General features: G+C 44.1%; 2 protein-coding genes across 5 annotated transcripts; both read right to left on the bottom strand.

Moving 5' to 3' along the window:
* Positions 1 to 859: 859 nt before the first annotated feature.
* irf4l (interferon regulatory factor 4 like) lies at positions 860 to 6,286 on the bottom strand. 3 transcript variants are annotated; one of them, XM_029686922.2, is made up of 9 exons: positions 6,205 to 6,286; positions 5,684 to 5,886; positions 4,637 to 4,823; positions 4,052 to 4,149; positions 3,588 to 3,732; positions 3,209 to 3,310; positions 2,657 to 3,037; positions 1,822 to 1,931; positions 860 to 1,565 (listed from the first exon to the last, which is right to left on the bottom strand). In XM_029686922.2, exons 2-9 carry the CDS (start codon positions 5,882 to 5,884, stop codon positions 1,383 to 1,385), a joined length of 1,407 nt encoding a protein of 468 aa, XP_029542782.1. In that variant the 5' UTR covers positions 5,885 to 5,886; positions 6,205 to 6,286; the 3' UTR covers positions 860 to 1,382. The 3 variants fall into 3 exon arrangements, with proteins under 3 accessions (XP_029542782.1, XP_029542781.1, XP_029542783.1); XM_029686921.2 differs by having other exon boundaries at positions 6,129 to 6,220; XM_029686923.2 differs by having other exon boundaries at positions 4,052 to 4,134; positions 6,129 to 6,220.
* On the bottom strand, positions 6,278 to 17,364 carry LOC115145393 (dual specificity protein phosphatase 22-B-like). Of its 2 annotated transcripts, none has more exons than XM_029686925.2 (7): positions 16,953 to 17,364; positions 16,709 to 16,742; positions 14,577 to 14,659; positions 9,812 to 9,861; positions 8,150 to 8,224; positions 7,891 to 8,062; positions 6,278 to 6,430 (listed from the first exon to the last, which is right to left on the bottom strand). In XM_029686925.2, exons 1-7 carry the CDS (start codon positions 16,971 to 16,973, stop codon positions 6,281 to 6,283), a joined length of 585 nt encoding a protein of 194 aa, XP_029542785.1. In that variant the 5' UTR covers positions 16,974 to 17,364; the 3' UTR covers positions 6,278 to 6,280. The 2 variants fall into 2 exon arrangements, with proteins under 2 accessions (XP_029542785.1, XP_029542784.1); XM_029686924.2 differs by lacking the exon at positions 6,278 to 6,430 and adding an exon at positions 7,076 to 7,642 and having other exon boundaries at positions 16,953 to 17,353.
* Positions 17,365 to 20,510: the final 3,146 nt, after the last annotated feature.

The raw sequence follows: 20,510 nt of genomic DNA, 5'->3' as shown, positions 1-20,510 counted from the left end.
GAGAGGACCAGGCCTATCAATCAAAACATGTTTACACTGATCTCATTCTCTGAAATGGGTGATATTGACACTGGCAGTAGGTAGAGGGAGGGATTTGTGTAGGTAGATGGTGGAGTGGAAAGTGTCTGGCAAACCAGTTGGTTATTATCAAAAATCTGTTATTTTGCCATTGTATGATTTCTCATTTATTTAAGTTGGCTGCACGTGTGCACATTTTTCTGTGTGATTTACATTGACAGCCATTTCTCCTCCATAAGGTATTACAATGTGGTATCAAGTGTCGTCATCAGCCTTGTTTACCTTATTAGACCGTGGAGAAGTAACCACACAGATGTGTCACTCATTCTGGGGTTTTCACTATTCTTCCATGGAAGTTAATGTTGTTTGGCATGTCAAAGGCACCCCAGGAAACAGTTCTAAACCCTCTTCAGTTCTAATGCCTCTTCTGGGGCGGAAAGAGTGTCCGACCTCTTCCTCCTCCCCTGGTGATGTCATCACCCATTGTTTATGACCGCGTTCTCCTGCGAGTGTGTTTGATCAACCAGCATCATCCTGCATCTGAACCAGGCTTCCTGTACACACACAAAGGATGTCACTTCTCACAAATCCCTTATCTAACACGAGCCCTCTTTCTAGTCATTTGATGTGTGTCTCAGAACATGCAAAGTTTTTTTTGTTGCTTAAAACGTTTTAATTATTCCATTACAAAACATTCCCCAATGTATGACACAGTGAGCCAATCCAAAGGTTTGGGCATGCTAGTACGTGTTTCAGTGTGGTCGAATCTCAGTGGTAGTCTTTGGTCATCTCTGAACTGCAGTATTTATGATTGAGGAAATGTGACGCTATACACTAGAAGTAACAGGGCAAATGTATTTACAGAAGAAAGCATGTCAACATCAGCATGGCCATACTACACACGATCATACAAAAAACGCAGATACAAAAACACACACACACACACACACACATGACTCTAGAGCATGTCGATACAATCACTACAGCTGTCAGTTCTGTTGTCACAAAGTGGACCTTGCAAAATGGCGGTCAAGTTTGAGTCTTTAAGGCCAAAGGACGGCTCCCTGAGAGTAGGTGAAATACAGTTTGATCCATAAGAATTTGGGGTGTTGACTCCCTTACAACACACATCTACAGCATACAACTATCTGTTAGTCTCTTCAGTGGTCCCAGTGTACGTTCCCCCATGGCCTGGTTAAGTTCAGTTTGGCTTGGATTGGCATAGTTCTGCTTCAGCTTTGATGGAAAAGTGTGATCCAGAGTACAGTGTGACGACTCTTTCCTCGGCTCCCCAGGCTCTCCCTCTCTTCTCCTCTCCCCATGTCCTGCACCGCAGTCTGACTGATCAGAGATGGTCAGATTAGTCAGTCCTGCAGGGTGTTGCTATGGTGATGTGTGATGACCCTCTGGTAGTCCTCGGTTATGGAAGGGGTCATGCTGTGTTCCGTGACCCCAGGGAGAGGGAGGTCGTAGCTGCGGTAGTAGTGTCCGCTGGACTGCTGGGGCTGGGTGTAGTACAGCAGATGCCTGGCAAACATGGGCTCCACCTGCAGGAGTGGAGGGGAACAGCAGGGATTACTACTGGTGTCACAGAGGTGATGGTAAGGGGGTTAGGTGGTGAGATAGAAGGGGGACTGTACTGTAAGGAATTTCCTGTTACAAGGAATCAAACTGATATTTTGTGAGAGATAGATGGAGGTTACGGGGTATATAGAGGGTCAGGATTAGTTGATGGGGTGTGAGTAAAGAAGAGGGGGGCATTGAAGACAGAGGTCATGTTGATGTTAGGGGATGGTTCTATACCTGTACAGTGAGGGTCCTCTGTCTCTGGGGATCCAGACACTCGTCTCCGAAGCTCAGCAGCACCTGGAGACGTGGAGGGGGCCGACAGTGGAGGGCATAGCCCTGCAACTCTGGTAGACAGAGAGAAATAGAGGTTAATAGGGTCTAGATGGTCAGGTTAGGTACAGAGGAGCGGCATGGAGAGGGTCGACTGGAGGGAATAACCCTGCAGGTCTGAGATAGCAGGGGGAGGAGGGAGGGAGGGAGGGAGGGAGGGAGAGGAGAGGGAGAGAGAGAGAGAGAGAGAGAGAGAGAGAGAGAGAGAGAGAGAGAGAGAGAGAGAGAGAGAGAGAGAGAGAGAGAGAGAGAGAGAGAGAGTTGGGAGAGAGAGAGAGAGAGAGAGAGAGAGAGAGAGAGAGAGTTGGGTAGAGAGAGAGAGAGAGAGAGAGAGAGAGAGAGAGAGAGAGTTGGGTAGAGAAGTTTGCAAGGAGGGGACATTGGGTCGATAAAGGGTTAATTAATTTTGACCGATGCAAATTCCTATGAACTGGTGTGGTGGTGACTTTAGAGGTCATGTGACTGGGTGGAAAGTCCTGTGTCTATATGCAAATTAACCCAATCAGCCTGAACACATCTGTGGTAGGGCAAGGTGGGTGGGGATGAGGTCACATGACTGTATAATGTCCTATTCTTAAGTGTGTGGTGGAGAGTATGGAGGCAAGCTCAACATAATATTTACAGGAAAGGAGGACGTGTCTGCTTCCTGTCCACGACAAGGAAACAGCATGACAACAGTGCGGTTTAGTTTGCCAGTGAATGAGATGTGTGCGCATGCCTGCAGTTTACGTTAACTTACCTGTGAGGTAGTCCTGTGTGTGCAGTAGTTTACAGGTGTGTTCTCTCTCCAGCTTGTTGGGTTTGTCTACATAGGATGACAACCCTCCCTCCCAGAACACTCTCTCCTGGCACAGCCGCCGGGCGTAGAGGCCATCTGGGGCCATCCACAGTAGCACGCCCCTCTCCAGGGGACAACTTGGGGGGCTAGGAGGACACTCCTCCCCCCTCCCCAGGGTTGGGAGGCTGTCCAGGGGCAGGGGCACCAGGTCTGGACCCACAGTGGGGGAATAAAGCTTTTCGTCTGGGGAGCAGGGAGCGATGCGACAGCCCTCTGGACTGGAGGTGGTCACCTCCCTCCACAGAGAGTCCCGGTAAAACACTGACACGTGTAACCGCATATCTGGGGTGGAGGAAGGAGTAAGAGAAACAGCATAAAAATCAGAGTATTTAGCTAACTCCTGGAATACAGTATAAATTTGCCTTAGGTATAATGCGCAATTACATGGACTACAATCAAAATTATAATTTGTAAGTCAACAAGCGTGTGTGTGTGTGTGTGTGTGTACTGTACCTGAGAGTGCCTCTGCTGATCTCATGCTGGTGTCCAGTGTGAAGGGGGAGGGCTGGGCGTCAGTAGCGCTGTAGGTGTAGAAGGACCCTGTGATCTGGTACCCTGCAAACACAGAGACAGGACCTCAATAAAGGCACGTATTCCAACACACCAGAAAAGCATACACGCAAACATCATGAGCCTGAATCGACGATCACACATTGAGGTCAATGGAAGACTTATGCAAAAAAAAAAAAGTGAGTTATTTGAGCAGATGTCAAGTTCGGGTTTAGGCCCATGAGAGCCCTTTGCATAACTACAGATACATAACAGCTGCACAGCCTACATTAGATTCTATCACACAAGTTAAAAAAAATATATGCTGTGGTATTAGGCCTACCGTTGTCCATGCTGGGCCCCTGGGCCCAGGATAGGCTGCGTGAGGGGTAGGGGCACTGGGCATAGGGCAGCTCTGGAAGAGAGGCCTGCTCTGGAAGATAGTCCTTCATCCAGCCTCGCTCTGTACTGGGCATGTACCCAGGCACCTATAGAGAAAGAGATACCTGTCAGTCAAACAATCACCTCTACACACGGGACCAACTACGATTCAGAATATGAATGAAAGAGGAAGTAATCACTAAGACTGGGCTCATGTGATATTGTGCGCTAATCACTCAATGAGGTCATGCCTGAAAGGGTGGGTTCTGAGTCCCTCGTCATGTGATGTTGATGACACACTCGCCAATCCATGCAGCTGTTCCCTTCACTCTCTCACTCACTAACACACATACAGACACACGCACGTAAACACACGCCACAAACAAAACCTCTAAGAGGTGAGAGTTTACAGTCTACCATAATTACCTGTGTCTGCAGGGCGGGGTATGAGGGTAGCATGGGGTAACTCAGAGGACTCAGGGGCCTGCCACCATCCTCCTGTTTGGATCCTGATAGCAAGAAATCTGTTACATAGGAGTAATAATTTAAACACACGCCACATGAGTAATCACACAGACATTCAACGGCACTCTTAAATTATGAGAGGGTAGATAGTAGTTTGTAATTACACATCAATAATCAAGACTTTATCATAGAAGTTCATAATGAATATGAAATATCAGAGAAAGCAAATGGATGCCAAAGTCTTGCGGTTTGGCAGCCTGATTTTCCACTATACTGAAATGTTTCTATTGTTTCTATTATTTGCACATAAGTCACTGGCCCCTATCAAAACCTGCTGGGGCATTCAGTGCATGGGTGCCATCTGTGTTTCCTTCTGATAGTAGTGCATATAATAAAAACATACATATATGGAAGCTGATTCAATAACTTTGTATAGGTTTTTCCACAAATTGTATCATTTGAATGAATTATAAACTGAAACGTAAAATTACAGCATGAATCCTAGGCCACTATATTTAAAGTAAATGCAAAATAAATTAAACTGACGCTTCTTGGCGCACTCCGGGATAATCCGGTAGACTTTGTATGGGTCTGAGATGTCCAGTTGACTTCGCTGCACGAGTTCCTCGAAGTCGTTACTTTTGTTGAGCGCGCACCGCAGGCGCGTCTTCCACGTTGGCGGGTCCAGTTTGTCGATGCCCTCCCGAAACTTGCCTTTAAACAGCGCCCAAGCCTGCAGAAAAGTCACATAAAACGGAGTCGTCAGACACGGGTAATGAATCACCAGTGCAGTTGTGCATAAATTGGTAAATCCTATGCATAATGAATTTGGCACCTCTACCTACCCAAAGCTTAGTTGAAGTTAGTAGTTGTAGCAGTAGCTTTTATTAGTGGAAGGCCTAGTAGTTGTAAAACAACTTTTTTATGGTGTTAATTAAAGTTTTTTATTATTATTATTATTTCATTGTTATTATTACAAGACAGTAGTTGCTATATTATTCTTGTTACTAAGTATTTAAAATATATATTTATATTTGGACACTTGAAAACGAGATGCTACCACTACAGCTAAGTCTGTTATCTAACCTGTTACCTAGTCACTTTACCCCTACTTTCTGCACATCTTCTCGGTACTGGTACTTCCTGTATATAGGCATGTTATTTTTACTCGTTATTGTTATTCACTGTGCATTTTTTCCTCGTGTCACTATTTCAATTTTTATTATGTTGTATCTTTATTTTTAACTCTGTGTTGTTGGGAAATGACCCATCAGTCAGCATTTCACTGTTAATCTACACCTGTTGTTTACGAAGCATGTTACAAATAACATTTGATTTGATTCAAGTTATTTTATCCAGCGCAAATGTCAAATAAATAAAAAGCACCTACTTAACTCATCACTAGTCTAATTGTACTGTGTGTAGCTCCTTGTGTGGCTCAAATGTATGAACTCAGTACTGTAAGTAGCTCTGAAGAAGAGTGTCTGCTAAAATATTAAAATGTAATAGCCTACACATCTCTCGCACATGCAGTGCGTAAATGCAGAATGTTGGAGACATTCATTTGAGGCCCCGTACCATACAGTAGCCTACCTTGAAGAGAGCGGCATCCTCGTCCCGGTTGTAGTCCTGCTTGCCCGCGTGCTTCCATGGTATCCTGAAGATGCTCTTTTCTTCGTTCTCCCAGACCAGGCCCTGGTACTTCCCGGTATCCACCTGCTCGATTAGCCACGACCGGAGCTTTCCGTTCCCACAGCTCACCGTAGACATCCCGTAGTCCGACTCAGGGTTCATCTCTAGCCAAGAGACAGGTGCATGGTCAGGACAGTATAGGCTATATTGGTAAATATTATAGGGACTAAGATATTTAGACTACAAATTATCCATAACACATGAATTTGCCTAAAAATATCTGCGAAAATGTTATTGCTGGAGTTTTTTGTGACATTGCTTGCGTATAATAAAAAACTGCATACCAATTATGTAAATTGTATTCAAATAATTTAAGAATAGGCTACATTCACTTTTGAACACTTACTTGCATGTAAACGTATTTTTTTGCTGCAGGTAGCCTATAGATTTGAGCGGGAACAGGGCAAATGTCCTTGACTTACCGCTGAAACTCGAAACCCCTTTGAGTTTTGAAATCAATCAGTCTTGAAAGATCATAATGCAGCGTGACAACTCAACTTAAATCAGTTGTAGATGGGGGCGGGGCGAAATGAAGTCGAGCGTGGATGCTGGGCTTTTCGCGTCTGAACCTTCATGCTGCGCATGCCTCCCGTAAACGGCAGGGGAAACCCTCGCGAACGTCAGTCGCAGAAAAAGACACCCGCAACGCTGGAAAGTGGAGCAATATGTTCACCAGTCGAGAGCAAAGCAATTCTTTGAAATTATATAAACCAATGATATAGGCTAATTCTACATCCTGTCACGGAAAGCCTAAGCCTATATTATTTTCATGATAAAATCTGTCTCCAGTAGGCTATATATGTAGGCTATAAATCGAAATCCAACTTTCAAATAAAGACCCAACAAACTTAATCAGAGACCAATTTTTTAATAAGTAACCTATGTACTCATTATAATTCCTAAAGTCATAGGCTAATTATTATTGTGATAAAGAAGATTGCCTAGTGGGGATAACATGTAAATGTGGCTGTGCTTGGTGATATTGCCTAACTTTAACCACCTCTATATGCATGGTAACAGTAGACACATTGTAAGTACTTTTTTATATGCCATGGTGAAGAATAATCAATCAAAATCTCTGTCGGTCTACAAACATACAGTGCTGCGTTTCACATACCTTTTAGGCCTATGAATATACAGAGATGTATTCCTCGTAATAGGCTAAACACAAAGCACACACACGCCACACTCTCAGAGGGGGAGGGAGTGTGTATGGACAGGAGTGGGGGAGATGATAGAAGTTAGAGGTTTAGTCTCTCTCTCTCTCTCTCTTTCTTTCTTTCTCTTTCTTTCTTTCTTTCTTTTTCTTTCTTTCTTTCTCTCTCTCTCTCTCTCTCTCTCTCTCTCTCTCTCTCTCTCTCTCTCTCTCTCTCTCTCTCTCTCTCTCTCTCTCTCTGTGTGTGTGTGTAATGTAGGCTTGTAATGTATCTTTCCTGAGCGTTCAGATTGACTGCTCTTGCATGTTGCTGTGACTGTTAAGGGAGAGCAAGAACCCAGTCGCACACAGGGACCACTGAGAAATCCCCCTCATGACAACCTGTACATTTTTTTTGTAATCAACATTTTCCAGTTGGTCTAACCTACAGTTGGTTGAACTGAATAAGAAACTCAGTCCCACCAATATATATTGTCAGAAACGGTGATTGGCTGGGCATTGGGTGAGTGACAGCTGTCTGGCGTGGGCTGAGCAGGCAGGAGACCATGGGGTCATGTGTTGCTGGTGGCTAGCTGAGCCGCCGTTGCCGTGGCCGTTGCTATGGACTCACTGATGGCCTGAGACTTCTGCCACAGAAGGGCTCTGATCTCCTCTTCATCATTAAAATGGTTCTCCTTATACCTGTCCTTAAACCATTCCCTATACTGAGGACAGAGAAGGAGACAGAAGAAAGTGTCAGAAGAGTGGGAGAGTCGAGAGGAGGAGAGAGTCAAGAGAGGGAGCAGAAAAAAGAGATTGATTGAATAGACCCAGGAGAGAGTAGAGAACTTGTGTGATAGCGATTGTGAGAGAAAGATAAATAGATAAGAGGAGGAGAGAGAGAGAGAGAGAGAGAGAGAGGCAATACTCAGTGGGTTAAGAAGAGGGAGAGCGAAAGAAGACTGTGACTGACCTGTGCCAACTCTAGATTCTCAAAGTCCTCTAGCTGCCTTAAGAACCCCACGTTAGGTCCAGCACACGGCCGTACCACCCTCACCGCAGCTAACGCCTCCACCCAGCCCCGCCCAGTAACTGTCATGATGTACACCACCACCAACGTAACGCTGCGAGACACACCTGCAACACTGGGAACACATCGGTCAATCAATTACAAAAATGAGAACGTCATCGATACATTCAATCAAATATCAGTACATTAAAAAAATTCTCACCAGTGGACCAGGCAGCCTTTCCCTTTGAGTCTGGACTCGTGGATGAAAATGATGCTGTCCTTAAAAAACGGGGTCCTGAAGACAGATATAAAGCTTGGATATAAAGGGCTGCGGTTTGAGCTAATGAACAAACATTTAGGGATATGAAGTCACGTGACGTTCCTCATTTGTTAATTAACCGCGCGCACACACACCAGCGCACCTGGCCAGTACACACACACCAGCGCACCTGGCCAGTACACACCAGCGCACCTGGCCAGTACACACACACCAGCGCACCTGGCCAGTACACACACACCAGCGCACCTGGCCAGTACACACCAGCGCACCTGGCCAGTACACACACACCAGCGCACCTGGCCAGTACACACACACCAGCGCACCTGGCCAGTACACACACACCAGCGCACCTGGCCAGTACACACACACCAGCGCACCTGGCCAGTACACACACACCAGCGCACCTGGCCAGTACACACACACCAGCGCACCTGGCCAGTACACACACACCAGCGCACCTGGCCAGTACACACACACCAGCGCACCTGGCCAGCACACACACACCAGCGCACCTGGCCAGTACACACACACCAGCGCACCTGGCCAGTACACACACACCAGCGCACCTGGCCAGTACACACACACCATCGCACCTGGCCAGTACACACACCAGCGCACCTGGCCAGTACACACACACCAGCGCACCTGGCCAGTACACACACCAGCGCACCTGGCCAGTACACACACACCAGCGCACCTGGCCAGTACACACACACCAGCGCACCTGGCCAGTACACACACACCAGTGCACCTGGCCAGTACACACACCAGCGCACCTGGCCAGTACACACACACCAGCGCACCTGGCCAGTACACACACACCATCGCACCAGGCCAGTACACACACCAGCACACCTGGCCAGTACACACACACCAGCGCACCTGGCCAGTATACACACACCAGCGCACCTGGCCAGTACACACACCAGCGCACCTGGCCAGTACACACACACCAGCGCACACACACACCAGCGCACCTGGCCAGTACACACACACCAGCGCACCTGGCCAGTACACACACACCAGCGCACCTGGCCAGTACACACACACCAGCGCACCTGGCCAGTACACACACACCAGCGCACCTGGCCAGTACACACACATCGCACCTGGCCAGTACACACACACCAGCGCACCTGGCCAGTACACACACACCAGCGCACCTGGCCAGTACACACACACCAGCGCACCTGGCCAGTACACACACACCAGCGCACCTGGCCAGTACACACACACCAGCGCACCTGGCCAGTACACACACACCAGCGCACCTGGCCAGTACACACACCAGCGCACCTGGCCAGTACACACACATCGCACCTGGCCAGTACACACACACCAGCGCACCTGGCCAGTACACACACACCAGCGCACCTGGCCAGTACACACACACCAGCGCACCTGGCCAGTACACAAACATCGCACCTGGCTAGTACACACACACCAGCGCACCTGGCCAGTACACACACATCGCACCTGGCCAGTACACACACATCGCACCTGGCCAGTATACACACACCAGCGCACCTGGCCAGTACACACACACCAGCGCACCTGGCCAGTACACACACATCGCACGTGCACACAATCACAGACACTTACAGGTTTTGTTTGGAGGCATCCGCAGCAGGGATGCAGAGGTATTTCATTTCCTGTGGAAGAGGACAACTGGAGCTGAACAACAAGTCAACATCATGTAAAACATTGACATACCCAATTGGGCATTTGACATGATGCATTTGGTTCTATAAACACTGTCGTAATGCAGTATGCCAACATACTATATCTAGTGATGAGGCTCTTTTATCACTTCAGTTTGAACTCTGTGGTGTTGGGGTCTTCTGCTCTCTTCCTCTTTCAGGTCCTAACAAGGGACAAACCCCATGCAGTAGCGTATCATGACAATACTGGTTTACTCTCTCTCTATGTGTGTGTGTGTGTGTGTGTGTGTGTGTGTGTGGTGAATGTGCACCTGACAGCTGATGGTGAACCATGGCCTCAGCGGGCAGAAACGAACCGTCACGTTATGACTGCGCCTCGGCAAAAAAAGAACCTCTGCGATATAGAGAGCCACGGTAGTCCTCCAACTGGACAAGTCAGACAGACAGCCGCACGCACCCCCGATAGACAGTAGAACACAGGTGGGAGCAGTCCCAAAACTCACTTCGACTTGATATTTTCTAATAAACTCATCTCAACTGGTCACCCAAACAACGAGTCCTCACAATAAGCATAGCTACCCACAATACAACACTGTCAAGATCAATAATGATCATAGCAATTAGTCATGACCACAATTTACCACACAACTCTAACTAAAACTGTGTGCAACTAATTCGATATAGAAAAATACACTGCAATTAATACATAGAATACTAATCCTGAGAAGCATTACCAATTTCTGCTAAAATTGCCCATGTCAACTTCACCAGGTTGTTAACTAACCTCTTCCCTCTCCAAAACTACAGAGCCATCTTTGCAGAAATCAATCAGTATAACCACACAAGTTGACTGTTGGCTATGCAAATTGACCCTCCATCTGGCTTGCCATTAGTCTGCAAAGAGCTGAGTCATAGAGGCTTGCTAAACAGTTGATCAGCTGATTTACAGGTAGAATGATAACTCTAGTAGTGTGACGACTCGCCGATGCGTTTCAGCCGACAGGAAGTACTCCCTGATCTCCCTGAAACTTTGTTTCCATTGAACATGCCATACAAATAAAGGCATTTTAATTAGTTATATGAAGAGTGCCTTGGTCCTCCTTTCTTTTTGATAACCAATTCACCCCTTTTATCAAAGAGCACCTTCTGTCTACCAAAATCTACTATTGTTGTATCTTAATACTGTATTAGAAGTTGCCATTCTCTCCCCAGCATAATAATAGTGAAAGCACACTACTGTACGCACAACAACTAACTGAGATGCTGTCACAGACTGATAAAGTGTAAAGAGATTGATACATGGTTTCCAGGCTGGCTTTCAATGAGAAAATATTCAAGTTCAGAGAAAATAGTTGTGTTTGTACACAAATATGGTGTATTTGGTATTTTATTGCTTTTCAGTGCAACCGAAACAGCTGCAGTCAACAGCACTGAAGGATAACTAGTTGCTAACCGCACAGCTCATTTTAGCATTCTCAGTTTGAGAGTTGTCCTCTCCCCATCTGTACTTATCTCACACAAACACACCTTTCCCACTCTCTCATATAGAAACATATTTGAACATCCGAATGAAGCCCTATCTGAAAACCCAGATAAACATTTAATAGAGTCGTGAAGAGGGCACCTATTCCCCTTCAGGAAACTAAAAAGATTTGGCACGGGTCCTCAGATCCTCAAAAGAGCAGCAACATTGAGAGCAATGCCTGGTACGGCAACTGCTCGGCCTCTGACCACAAGGCACTACAGAGGGTAGTGCGTATGGCCCAGTACATCACTGGGGTTAAGCTGCCTGCCATCCAGGACCTCTACACCCGGCGGTGTCAGAGGAAGGCCCTAAAAATGATCAAAGACCCCAGCCACCCCAGTCATAGACTGTTCTCTCTACTACCACATGGCAAGCGGTACCGGAGTGCCAAGTCTAGGACCAAAAGGCTTCTCAACAGTTTTTACCCCCAAGCCATAAGACTCCTGAACACCCGGACTATTTGCATTGTCCCCCCCAACCCCTCTTTTACGCTGCTGCTACTCTCTGTTTATCATATATGCATAGTCACTTTAACTATACATTTATGCACATACTTCCTCAATTAGTGTGGTTACGTTTGATACCGGAGCTCCGAGGCTAAGCAGCTAACTTCGAAGCAGTGTGCCATTGCGTGTATCAGTTTATCAGAAGCATTGTTTGATCACGTGCTTTTTCAAATCATGTGTTGCAAAATGAGATCTCCCACAGATTTTGCTGTGGTTCCAGTGATTTTTTATTTATTCCAAGCTACTTTCAAACATCGACCTCTAGTGGACACCGTACTTACAAATATAGTTCGGGTTTTGTACAAAACATTTAATCTAACCGGTAGTTTAGCAGGTACATAGAGGAGGGAACTAAGGAATATTCGTGAAGGTCTGAGTTTGAATCCTGTTAAAGGCTTAAACTATTTTGAAAATTGGTCTTTCTGCACTGTTGTTCAAATTATTTGTTTTATTTAGTGTAGTATAAGCTTCTGTCTTAAGCATCCTAAATCATGCCTTCGATTCAGTTTTTTTTTTTAAGTGAACTTGAAAGCAAAAAAAGTGTGGTAACTTTACAAGGATTATCCAAATGCATTTTAATGTTCATTGCCTTTACTTGCAAACTACAACAAAGGAGTACAGCCATGTAACAAAGGTTGAAAACAGGAGAGACTCAACATGAGGTCCCGTTAATACTGTGCCAACTCTGTGTGATGACATCACAGGGGTTGAAAACAGGAGCGACCCAACATGAGGTAGTGTCTCTGTGTGATGACATCACAGGGGTTGAAAACAGGAGCGACCCAACATGAGGTAGTGTCTCTGTGTGATGACATCACAGGGGTTGAAAACAGGAGAGCGATACACCCAACTCAACATGAGGTCCCGTTAATACTGTGCCAACTCTGTGTGATGACATCACAGGGGTTGAAAACAGGAGAGACCCAACATGAGGTAGTGTCTCTGTGTGATGACATCACAGGGGTTGAAAACAGGAGAGACTCAACATGAGGTCCCGTTAATACTGTGCCAACTCTGTGTGATGACATCACAGGGGGGTAAGGTCACGGTCAACACCAATGTCCATAATAACCATGCTCCCATGAATAGTAATAATACTATACTGCAGTCCACCACCTATTCAGTAGGAATGATTTATATAGGGTCCACTCTATAGCAAAAAGGAAGTAAGAAAAAAAAAAATACCTCTATCTGATAATCACATGATACTATTTATAGCTAACCAGCAGATGTCACTAATGTGCATTACTACCAGATAAAGAAGCTTTGAATAATTTACCATTTTTAGGCACAATTTGGTGAAAGCGCACAATTTGGTTTCCCATCACTAGGTGTAAGCGTCTTCCTCTGATTTCAAGGTTGCATGTTCAATTACAGCGAGAGAAAGTCGTTTTTGATATTTTTGTTTTAAGCCTATCCCAAACCTTAACCCTTACATGTACCATTCGAAGTTAATGACTAACCTTACGAATTATGAGTTTATGCCTAAACTTAACCTTAAACACTTCGAAATTTGACATTTGGAACAACTTCGAAATCTGACGTTTCGAAACATGTATGATTGTCTCATTCTGACGTGAGACTGTTAAAGCTTGTAGGAATATAATTTCAATAAAAAAAGGCAGAAATCTAGCTGCAAAATGATGCATGCATGCCTACATTTTGATTTAAAAAAGTGTAGAATAATTTAAACTCACCAACAACTCCACCTTGAGTTGCATAACATGAGGTACACTCTTTAAAAAAAGGTGCTATCTAGAACCTAAAAGGGTTCTTCGGCTGTCCCCATAGGATAACCCTTTGAAGAACCCTTTTTGGTTCCAGGTAGAACACTTTCCACATGGTTCTACATGGAACCCAAAAGGGTTCTACCTGGAACCAAAAAGGCTTCTCCTATGGGGACAGCCGAAGAACCCTTTTGGAACCTTTTTTTTCTGAGTGAAGAACCCCATTGTCTTGTGAGTGATACCAGAAGTCTAATACTGTCCATATAACAATTGAAAATGGGGATAGGAAAGTTCGACTTTCAATACAACTTCAGTTTTCTATTTCAGGAGTCGTAACAGAGAAGTGTGAATCGGTGACATAATGAACATTGTATGAGTATTTGACTCAGTACACAGCAACAATTACTTGTGGGTATTTTCTTTCATCCACAACTATCTGAGAACCATTATTATACAGGCATTGAGGCATAGAACCTTTGACTAGGATACACTGTGTACAAAAACACACATCCGAATATAGAAAGAACAGAACACTTTCCAACTGTCACAATCTAATGGTTATATCAAGTTCATGCCCTTGTATTGCTATTGGCGATACGACTGTGATCAAGTGGGATTAAGTGGGTGTTAGTTATTCAAGATCAAGCATAACCTCCCAAGGTTATTATATAAGTAGAGTAGGATCAAAAATGATCTATACTTATCGTTCCATTCAATTACTGCAACCAGATATCATTCCATGCTAATATAACAAGACAGGCAGTAGACTGATTGGTCAGGTTATACTGTTGATTCCAATAGCACACAGGTCGTAACTCAAAGGGCTGGTTCCCCGGACACAGATAAAGCATAGTCCTGGACTAATATACAATTTTCAATGGATAATCTCCATCTCCAATCCAGGACTAGGCTTAGTCTGTGTCAGGGGTGGGCAAGGCATAGTCTCACCTCTAGAATGGGGGCAGCGGTGTCATGAATGGACAGGATGTGGGTGATATTGTGCTTCGCCAACAGCTCCTTGTCCCGCGCATCTGAGAATAGAAAACATAATAATATAACATAATATGTCATTGAGGATATGCTTTTATCCAAACCGATTTACAGTACAGCGAGTGCTAACATTTGAAGTTTACTGTATGTACATGATCTCTGCAGGAATCGAACCCACAACCCTGGAGTTGCTAGCGCCACACACTTACCAGGTGATAAAAATCACGTAGGCCCTGTCCTCAAATTACAAAGACCCTAGGCACCCCTGTCCTAAATAAAGAGTTTTCTGCTCAACAACACAACCAACTCCCCAAGGATCTCCAAGCAAATAAGCTCTGACAAACAGGTTTTTCTTCATTTGAACTGAAAGAAAAACCGGAAAACCAGTGTTTCTAAAAGAGCACAAAAGCAAGAAACAGTAAATCTTCTAATCAAATTCAGTCATTAAAAGGAAGCTAAAGGTTCTCTACTTAGGTCAGATGTGCCAAGGGCATGTTTTCTCACACTGGGTTGGTTTACTGAATGGTGAGGTGATATACATATGGACTAGAAACAACTCTGAGGAAATTAGGCCCAAGCCTGATTATGAAATGACCCAAACCATGCACAGTGAATTGATATTGGCTGGTGTAATCTATTATATAATAGCAATCATCAAATAAATTATTTAGAGCAATATAGCACACACACACACACACACATTTATTTATTTTTTAAATTTGACCTTTATTTTACTAGGCAAATCAGTTAATTAAGAACAAATTCTTATTTTCAATGACGGCCTAGGAACAGTGGGTTAACTGCCTGTTCAGGGGCAGAACGACAGATTTGTACCTTGTCAGCTCGGGGATTCGAACTTGCAACCTTACAGTTACTTAACATTTGACTAACCACTAGGCTACCCTGCCGCCCCACATACAGTGGGGTCCGAAATTATTGACACCCTTGATAAAAATGAGCAATAATGAATATATAAAATAAATAATTCAAATACTGAGCTGTATTGTATGCAAAAAAAAGGGAAATTCTGTTATTTTATACTAATACAATTGCTTAGAGAAATAGATTTTGTTTAACAAGTAATACTTTTTTTCAAAAAGGTAGGGGTAAAAAGTATTGACACCCCTAAAGATTCTAATAAATAAATTAGTCAAATGTTAGGTATTTGGTCCCATATTCCTTGCACACAATGACAACATCAAGCGTGTGAATCTCCAAACTTAATGGATGCATTTGTGGTTCAGATTATTTTGTTCCCAATAAAAATGAATGGTAAATAATGTATTGTGTCATTTTGGAGTCACTTTTATTCTAGATAAGAATATAATTTGTTTCTATATTATACTTTTACATATACTTCTACATTAATGTGGATGCTACCACGGTTATGGATAATCCTCAATGAATCGTGAATAATACGGAGTGAGAAAGTTACAGAGGGTTAAAGATCATAGCCATTAGACATGCTATAACCTCTCCCTCTCACCATTACCAATAACAGGGGAGGTTCGCATGTCTTGGGGGTATGATCTTTGACCCTCTCTCACTCATCATTATTAACGATTCATTCAGGACTATCTGTAATCATGTAGAAGTGTTCAGGAACATATTCTATTCCTATTTACAGTAAAAGTCACTGAACATATTCTATTCCTATTTACAGTAAAAGTGACTGAACATTTCACATGATTTACCATTTCTTTCTAAAACACAAACAAAATGAACTGCAAATGCCTTTTTTCATCTTTATCAAGGGTGTCAACAATTCCGGACCCCACTGTATGTGCTTATTACACAAGCATACAGTCTTATTAAATAAAGACACCCTCATAACTGTGCTTGAGCGGATCTTTGTAGGGACCTGGAGAACTGAACAGCAGGTGTGGGACACCCACTGCTACACACACACATGCCTTACACACACACACACACACACACACACACACACACACACACACACACACACACACATGCCTTACACACACACACACACACACACACACACACACACACACACACACACACACACACACACACACACACACACACACACACACACACACACACAGACAGTGAGGGAATGACTTTACCTTTGAAGTTTCCCAGAAAGAGATCAGGCAGCACCTACATGGTGAAATGCATGTTTATTCTCAAATTATTCTGTATAGCTTATAATAGTAAAGAGACGGCTAATTGTGGCCTATGTACTGCAGTCTATCTTTGAGCCATTGTATTTAACGGAATTTCTATAGCTTATCCTTTCTCACAATCAAAAGCAGATGATGTTATTCCGAGAAAGACATGTGCTCCATTTGACATAATTATTACCGCTACCTTGTTTATTCCATTCCCCATGTCCTGGGAAGAAAATATCCCTCTGCCTGACGCTTCAATCTAATGCTTAAATGTCTTATTCAAAATAGATAGCATAGTAGTCTGAACAGCCTGTTTGAAATGTAGCCAATATTTTCGGGATAATTTATCTCCCAAAAAGCAGGTAGCTGGTGCCAAGCCCTCTCAACAGGCAGATAGTAGTCTTTCCTTTGGTGTAGTTTTCAGACCATTCAATCTTCTCCTGTTCCTAACTCGTTATCTCGTTAATGAGACCTTGGAAGTTCTCATAGAGCACCGGGTTTGCCCGTTGTGGTTACGGCTGCAGACAGTCGATTAATCTAACTGTTGGTCATTAATAATGACGCAATGTGACCTTAACCCTGCTATGTGACTGTTTTGGTATGTGGCCATCCCGTGGCCACTGCTCTCTGGGGCTAAATATATGTCTCAGTGGAGTGGAGTTAAGATAGACAGAGAGATCCAGGGAGCAGAAGAGGCAAGCCCATAGCCCATACCTACAATAGCCTACATAACTCACAGAGCTCCAACAGAGCCCCAATAATCCATCTCTCAGTTGATCTGAACTTTTAACCGTCTACTCACCACAAAGCAAATTCTCCAGTGCTAAATCAACACTGACCATTTTCAATTTGACACTTGGCCAGTGTCTATACAAGTCCACACTTCTGAGTGTTAATAGTTGTGTTGTGGAGAAAATTAACAGGCTGGATACAGGAGTACAGTTTGGTTTAGAAAAAAAACTCTCGTGCTCTACAGCCCACCCCAATTGTGTGCATGTGCCTTACCGATTAGGTGTCGTAACGTAACACTGTCGTAATACATTACCGCTAAGTAACAGCGTAGTAACTAATATAAACAGATATACACTACCGGTCAAAAGTTTTAGAAACTCATTCAAGGGAGGCCATGTAGTGTAGATCACCGATACTACAGTGAGTATTTCTCCTTTGGCAAGATAATCCATCCATCTGACAGGTGTGACATATCAAGAAGCTGATTTAACATCATGATCATTACACAGGTGCACCTTGTACTGGGGACGATAAAAGACTACTCTAAAATGTGCAGTTGGCATGCTGAATGTCCGCCAAAACTGTTGCCAGAGAATGTAATGTTAATTTCTCTACCATAAGCCACCTCCAATGTCATTTTAAGACCACGTCAGCCCAGGACCTCCACATCTGCATGATCGTCATCCTCACATAATAGCATTTTCTTACAAGTCTTTATTGACACATGCTTCTATGTCACATTTCCAAAGACATCTGAAGTGGTAGCCAATATGTTCAAACTTGATTAACATCAACCTAGATCAATTAAACTGGTATAACACTTTCACTCACAGGTGGCCAAAAAATAACTAATTCAAAGCCAAGCCCCGACTAAGCCATGCCTCCAATATCATTTCCCAGTGTGACTTGCCTTTTTGAGTCATTTGTAGCGTTACCACCCATGACTGCATTTGTTCGTGACAGAGACAAATTTATTCAAATCCAATTTTATTTGTATCTGTAATGCCCGGGTTGTAGTGGAGGAAGAAGTCAGGCGCAGGAAACAGAGAGTTCAGGGTAGTGATACTTTTAATTCACTGCATAGGTGAAACCGACGCCAACCCAAACAAATGCCCCAAAACACGGGGAACTAAACAGTCCAGACAACACACACACACACACACACACACACACACACACACACACACACACACACACACACACACACGTGACCTACAGTCGTGCACAAATGTACACCGAGAATAATCCCGCACACCCAGTAGGAGGGCCGGCTGGATAATAAAGCCCCACCAATAAACCTAACTAAACACAGGTGTAACTAATAAACAGACAAGGAGAGAAAAAAGGATCAGTGGCAGCTAGTAGGCCGGTGACAACGACTGCTGTGTGCCACCCGAACAGGAGGGGGAGCCACCTTCGGCAGGAGTCGTGACAGTAACATGCGCTGAATATAACAGGTGTAGACCTTAATGTGAAATTCTTACTTATAAGCCCTTAACCAACAATGCAGTTTAAAGAAAAATAAGAGTTGAGCAAATATTTACTAAATGAACTAAAGTAAAACAATTACTGAGTAACAATAAAATAACAATAACGAGGATATATACAGGGGGTACCAGTACCGAGTCAATGTGCAGGATATATACAGGTTAGTCAAGGTGTTTGAGGTAATACATAGATAGGGGTCAAATGACTGGCACTTTGTTGTATTTGTTCATTTTCTGTCCTGTGGACAGAAACCACATTAGTTCTTACTGTTGTTGAATGTTATCATTACAAGTAAAGTGATTATGACAATACATTACATATATCATGAGGCTTTACTTTGATGTCCAAGATTAACCCTAACACAGTGGTGTTAGGAACCTCCTGGTTTACATGCTGCATAAGGCCAGCAAGTCTGATTATGCTGGCTTTTACAACATGATGTGTAATTCCTATTGGAATCCAGCCAAAGTTAACACATCCAATAGTTCTAATTTTCATACACCCACGACCTGCATTCTGAATGTCTATAATTAGGAACTGTGAGGGTAACTGGTGGCAGGGAAGAGCAGGAGACACAACCTGCATTCTGAATGTCTATCATTAGGAACTGTAAGGGTAACTGGTGGCAGGGAAGAGCAGGAGACACAACCTGCATTCTGAATGTCTATCATTAGGAACTGTAAGGGTAACTGGTGGCAGGGAAGAGCAGGAGACACAACCTGCATTCTGAATGTCTATCATTAGGAACTGTGAGGGTAACTGGTGGCAGGGAAGTCAGACGCAGGAGACACAACCTGCATTCTGAATGTCTATCATTAGGAACTGTGAGGGTAACTGGTGGCAGGGAAGAGCAGGAGACACAACCTGCATTCTGAATGTCTATCATTAGGAACTGTGAGGGTAACTGGTGGCAGGGAAGAGCAGGAGACACAACCTGCATTCTGAATGTCTATCATTAGGAACTGTGAGGGTAACTGGTGGCAGGGAAGAGCAGGAGACACAACCTGCATTCTGAATGTCTATCATTAGGAACTGTAAGGGTAACTGGTGGCAGGGAAGTCAGACGCAGGAGAGCAGAACTAGGTAATAGCCGGAGCAGTTTAATTCCAAAACCAACAGCATCAAGAAAATAACAGCTTGGGTACAAAAGCCGACTCGCACCAGTCAACCTGTGCACAAGCACTTACAAACAAACAATAACACACAAAGACATGGAGGGGAACAGAGGGTTGAATACACAACACGTAATGTGGGAATGAAAACCAGGTGTGTGGGAAAACAAGACAAAACAAATGGAAAGGCGATGGCTAGAAGACCAGTGACGTTGACCGCCGAACACTGCCCGAACAAGGAGAGGAACCGACTTCGGTAGAAGTCGTGACAGGGACATTGATAAAGAAGACTACCTAAACCAAAACAAGACAAAACAAATGGAAAGGCGATAGCTAGAAGACCAGTGACGTTGACCGCCGAACACTGCCCGAACAAGGAGAGGAACCGACTTCGGTAGAAGTCGTGACAGGGACATTGATAAAGA

The sequence above is a fragment of the Oncorhynchus nerka genome, linkage group LG17 (genome assembly GCF_034236695.1).
Source record: "Oncorhynchus nerka isolate Pitt River linkage group LG17, Oner_Uvic_2.0, whole genome shotgun sequence".
Lineage (NCBI taxonomy): Eukaryota > Metazoa > Chordata > Actinopteri > Salmoniformes > Salmonidae > Oncorhynchus > Oncorhynchus nerka.
This window is presented reverse-complemented; position numbering and strand designations above follow the sequence as displayed.

Excerpts from the sequence above, each read along its gene's own strand:
- irf4l (XM_029686922.2), bottom strand. The coding sequence starts at position 5,884 with ATGAACCCTGAGTCGGACTACGGGATGTCTACGGTGAGCTGTGGGAAC. Across the intron at positions 3,311-3,587 it reads GGGGCCCAGCATGGACAACG|GGTACCAGATCACAGGGTCC; the intron begins GTAGGCCTAATA and ends CTGTGTTTGCAG. Across the intron at positions 1,932-2,656 it reads CACACAGGACTACCTCACAG|AGTTGCAGGGCTATGCCCTC; the intron begins GTAAGTTAACGT and ends TCTGTCTACCAG.
- LOC115145393 (XM_029686924.2), bottom strand. The coding sequence starts at position 16,973 with ATGGGGAATGGAATAAACAAG. Across the intron at positions 8,225-9,811 it reads GATGCCTCCAAACAAAACCT|GACCCCGTTTTTTAAGGACA; the intron begins GTAAGTGTCTGT and ends ATCTGTCTTCAG. Across the intron at positions 7,643-7,890 it reads AGAATCTAGAGTTGGCACAG|TATAGGGAATGGTTTAAGGA; the intron begins GTCAGTCACAGT and ends CTCTGTCCTCAG.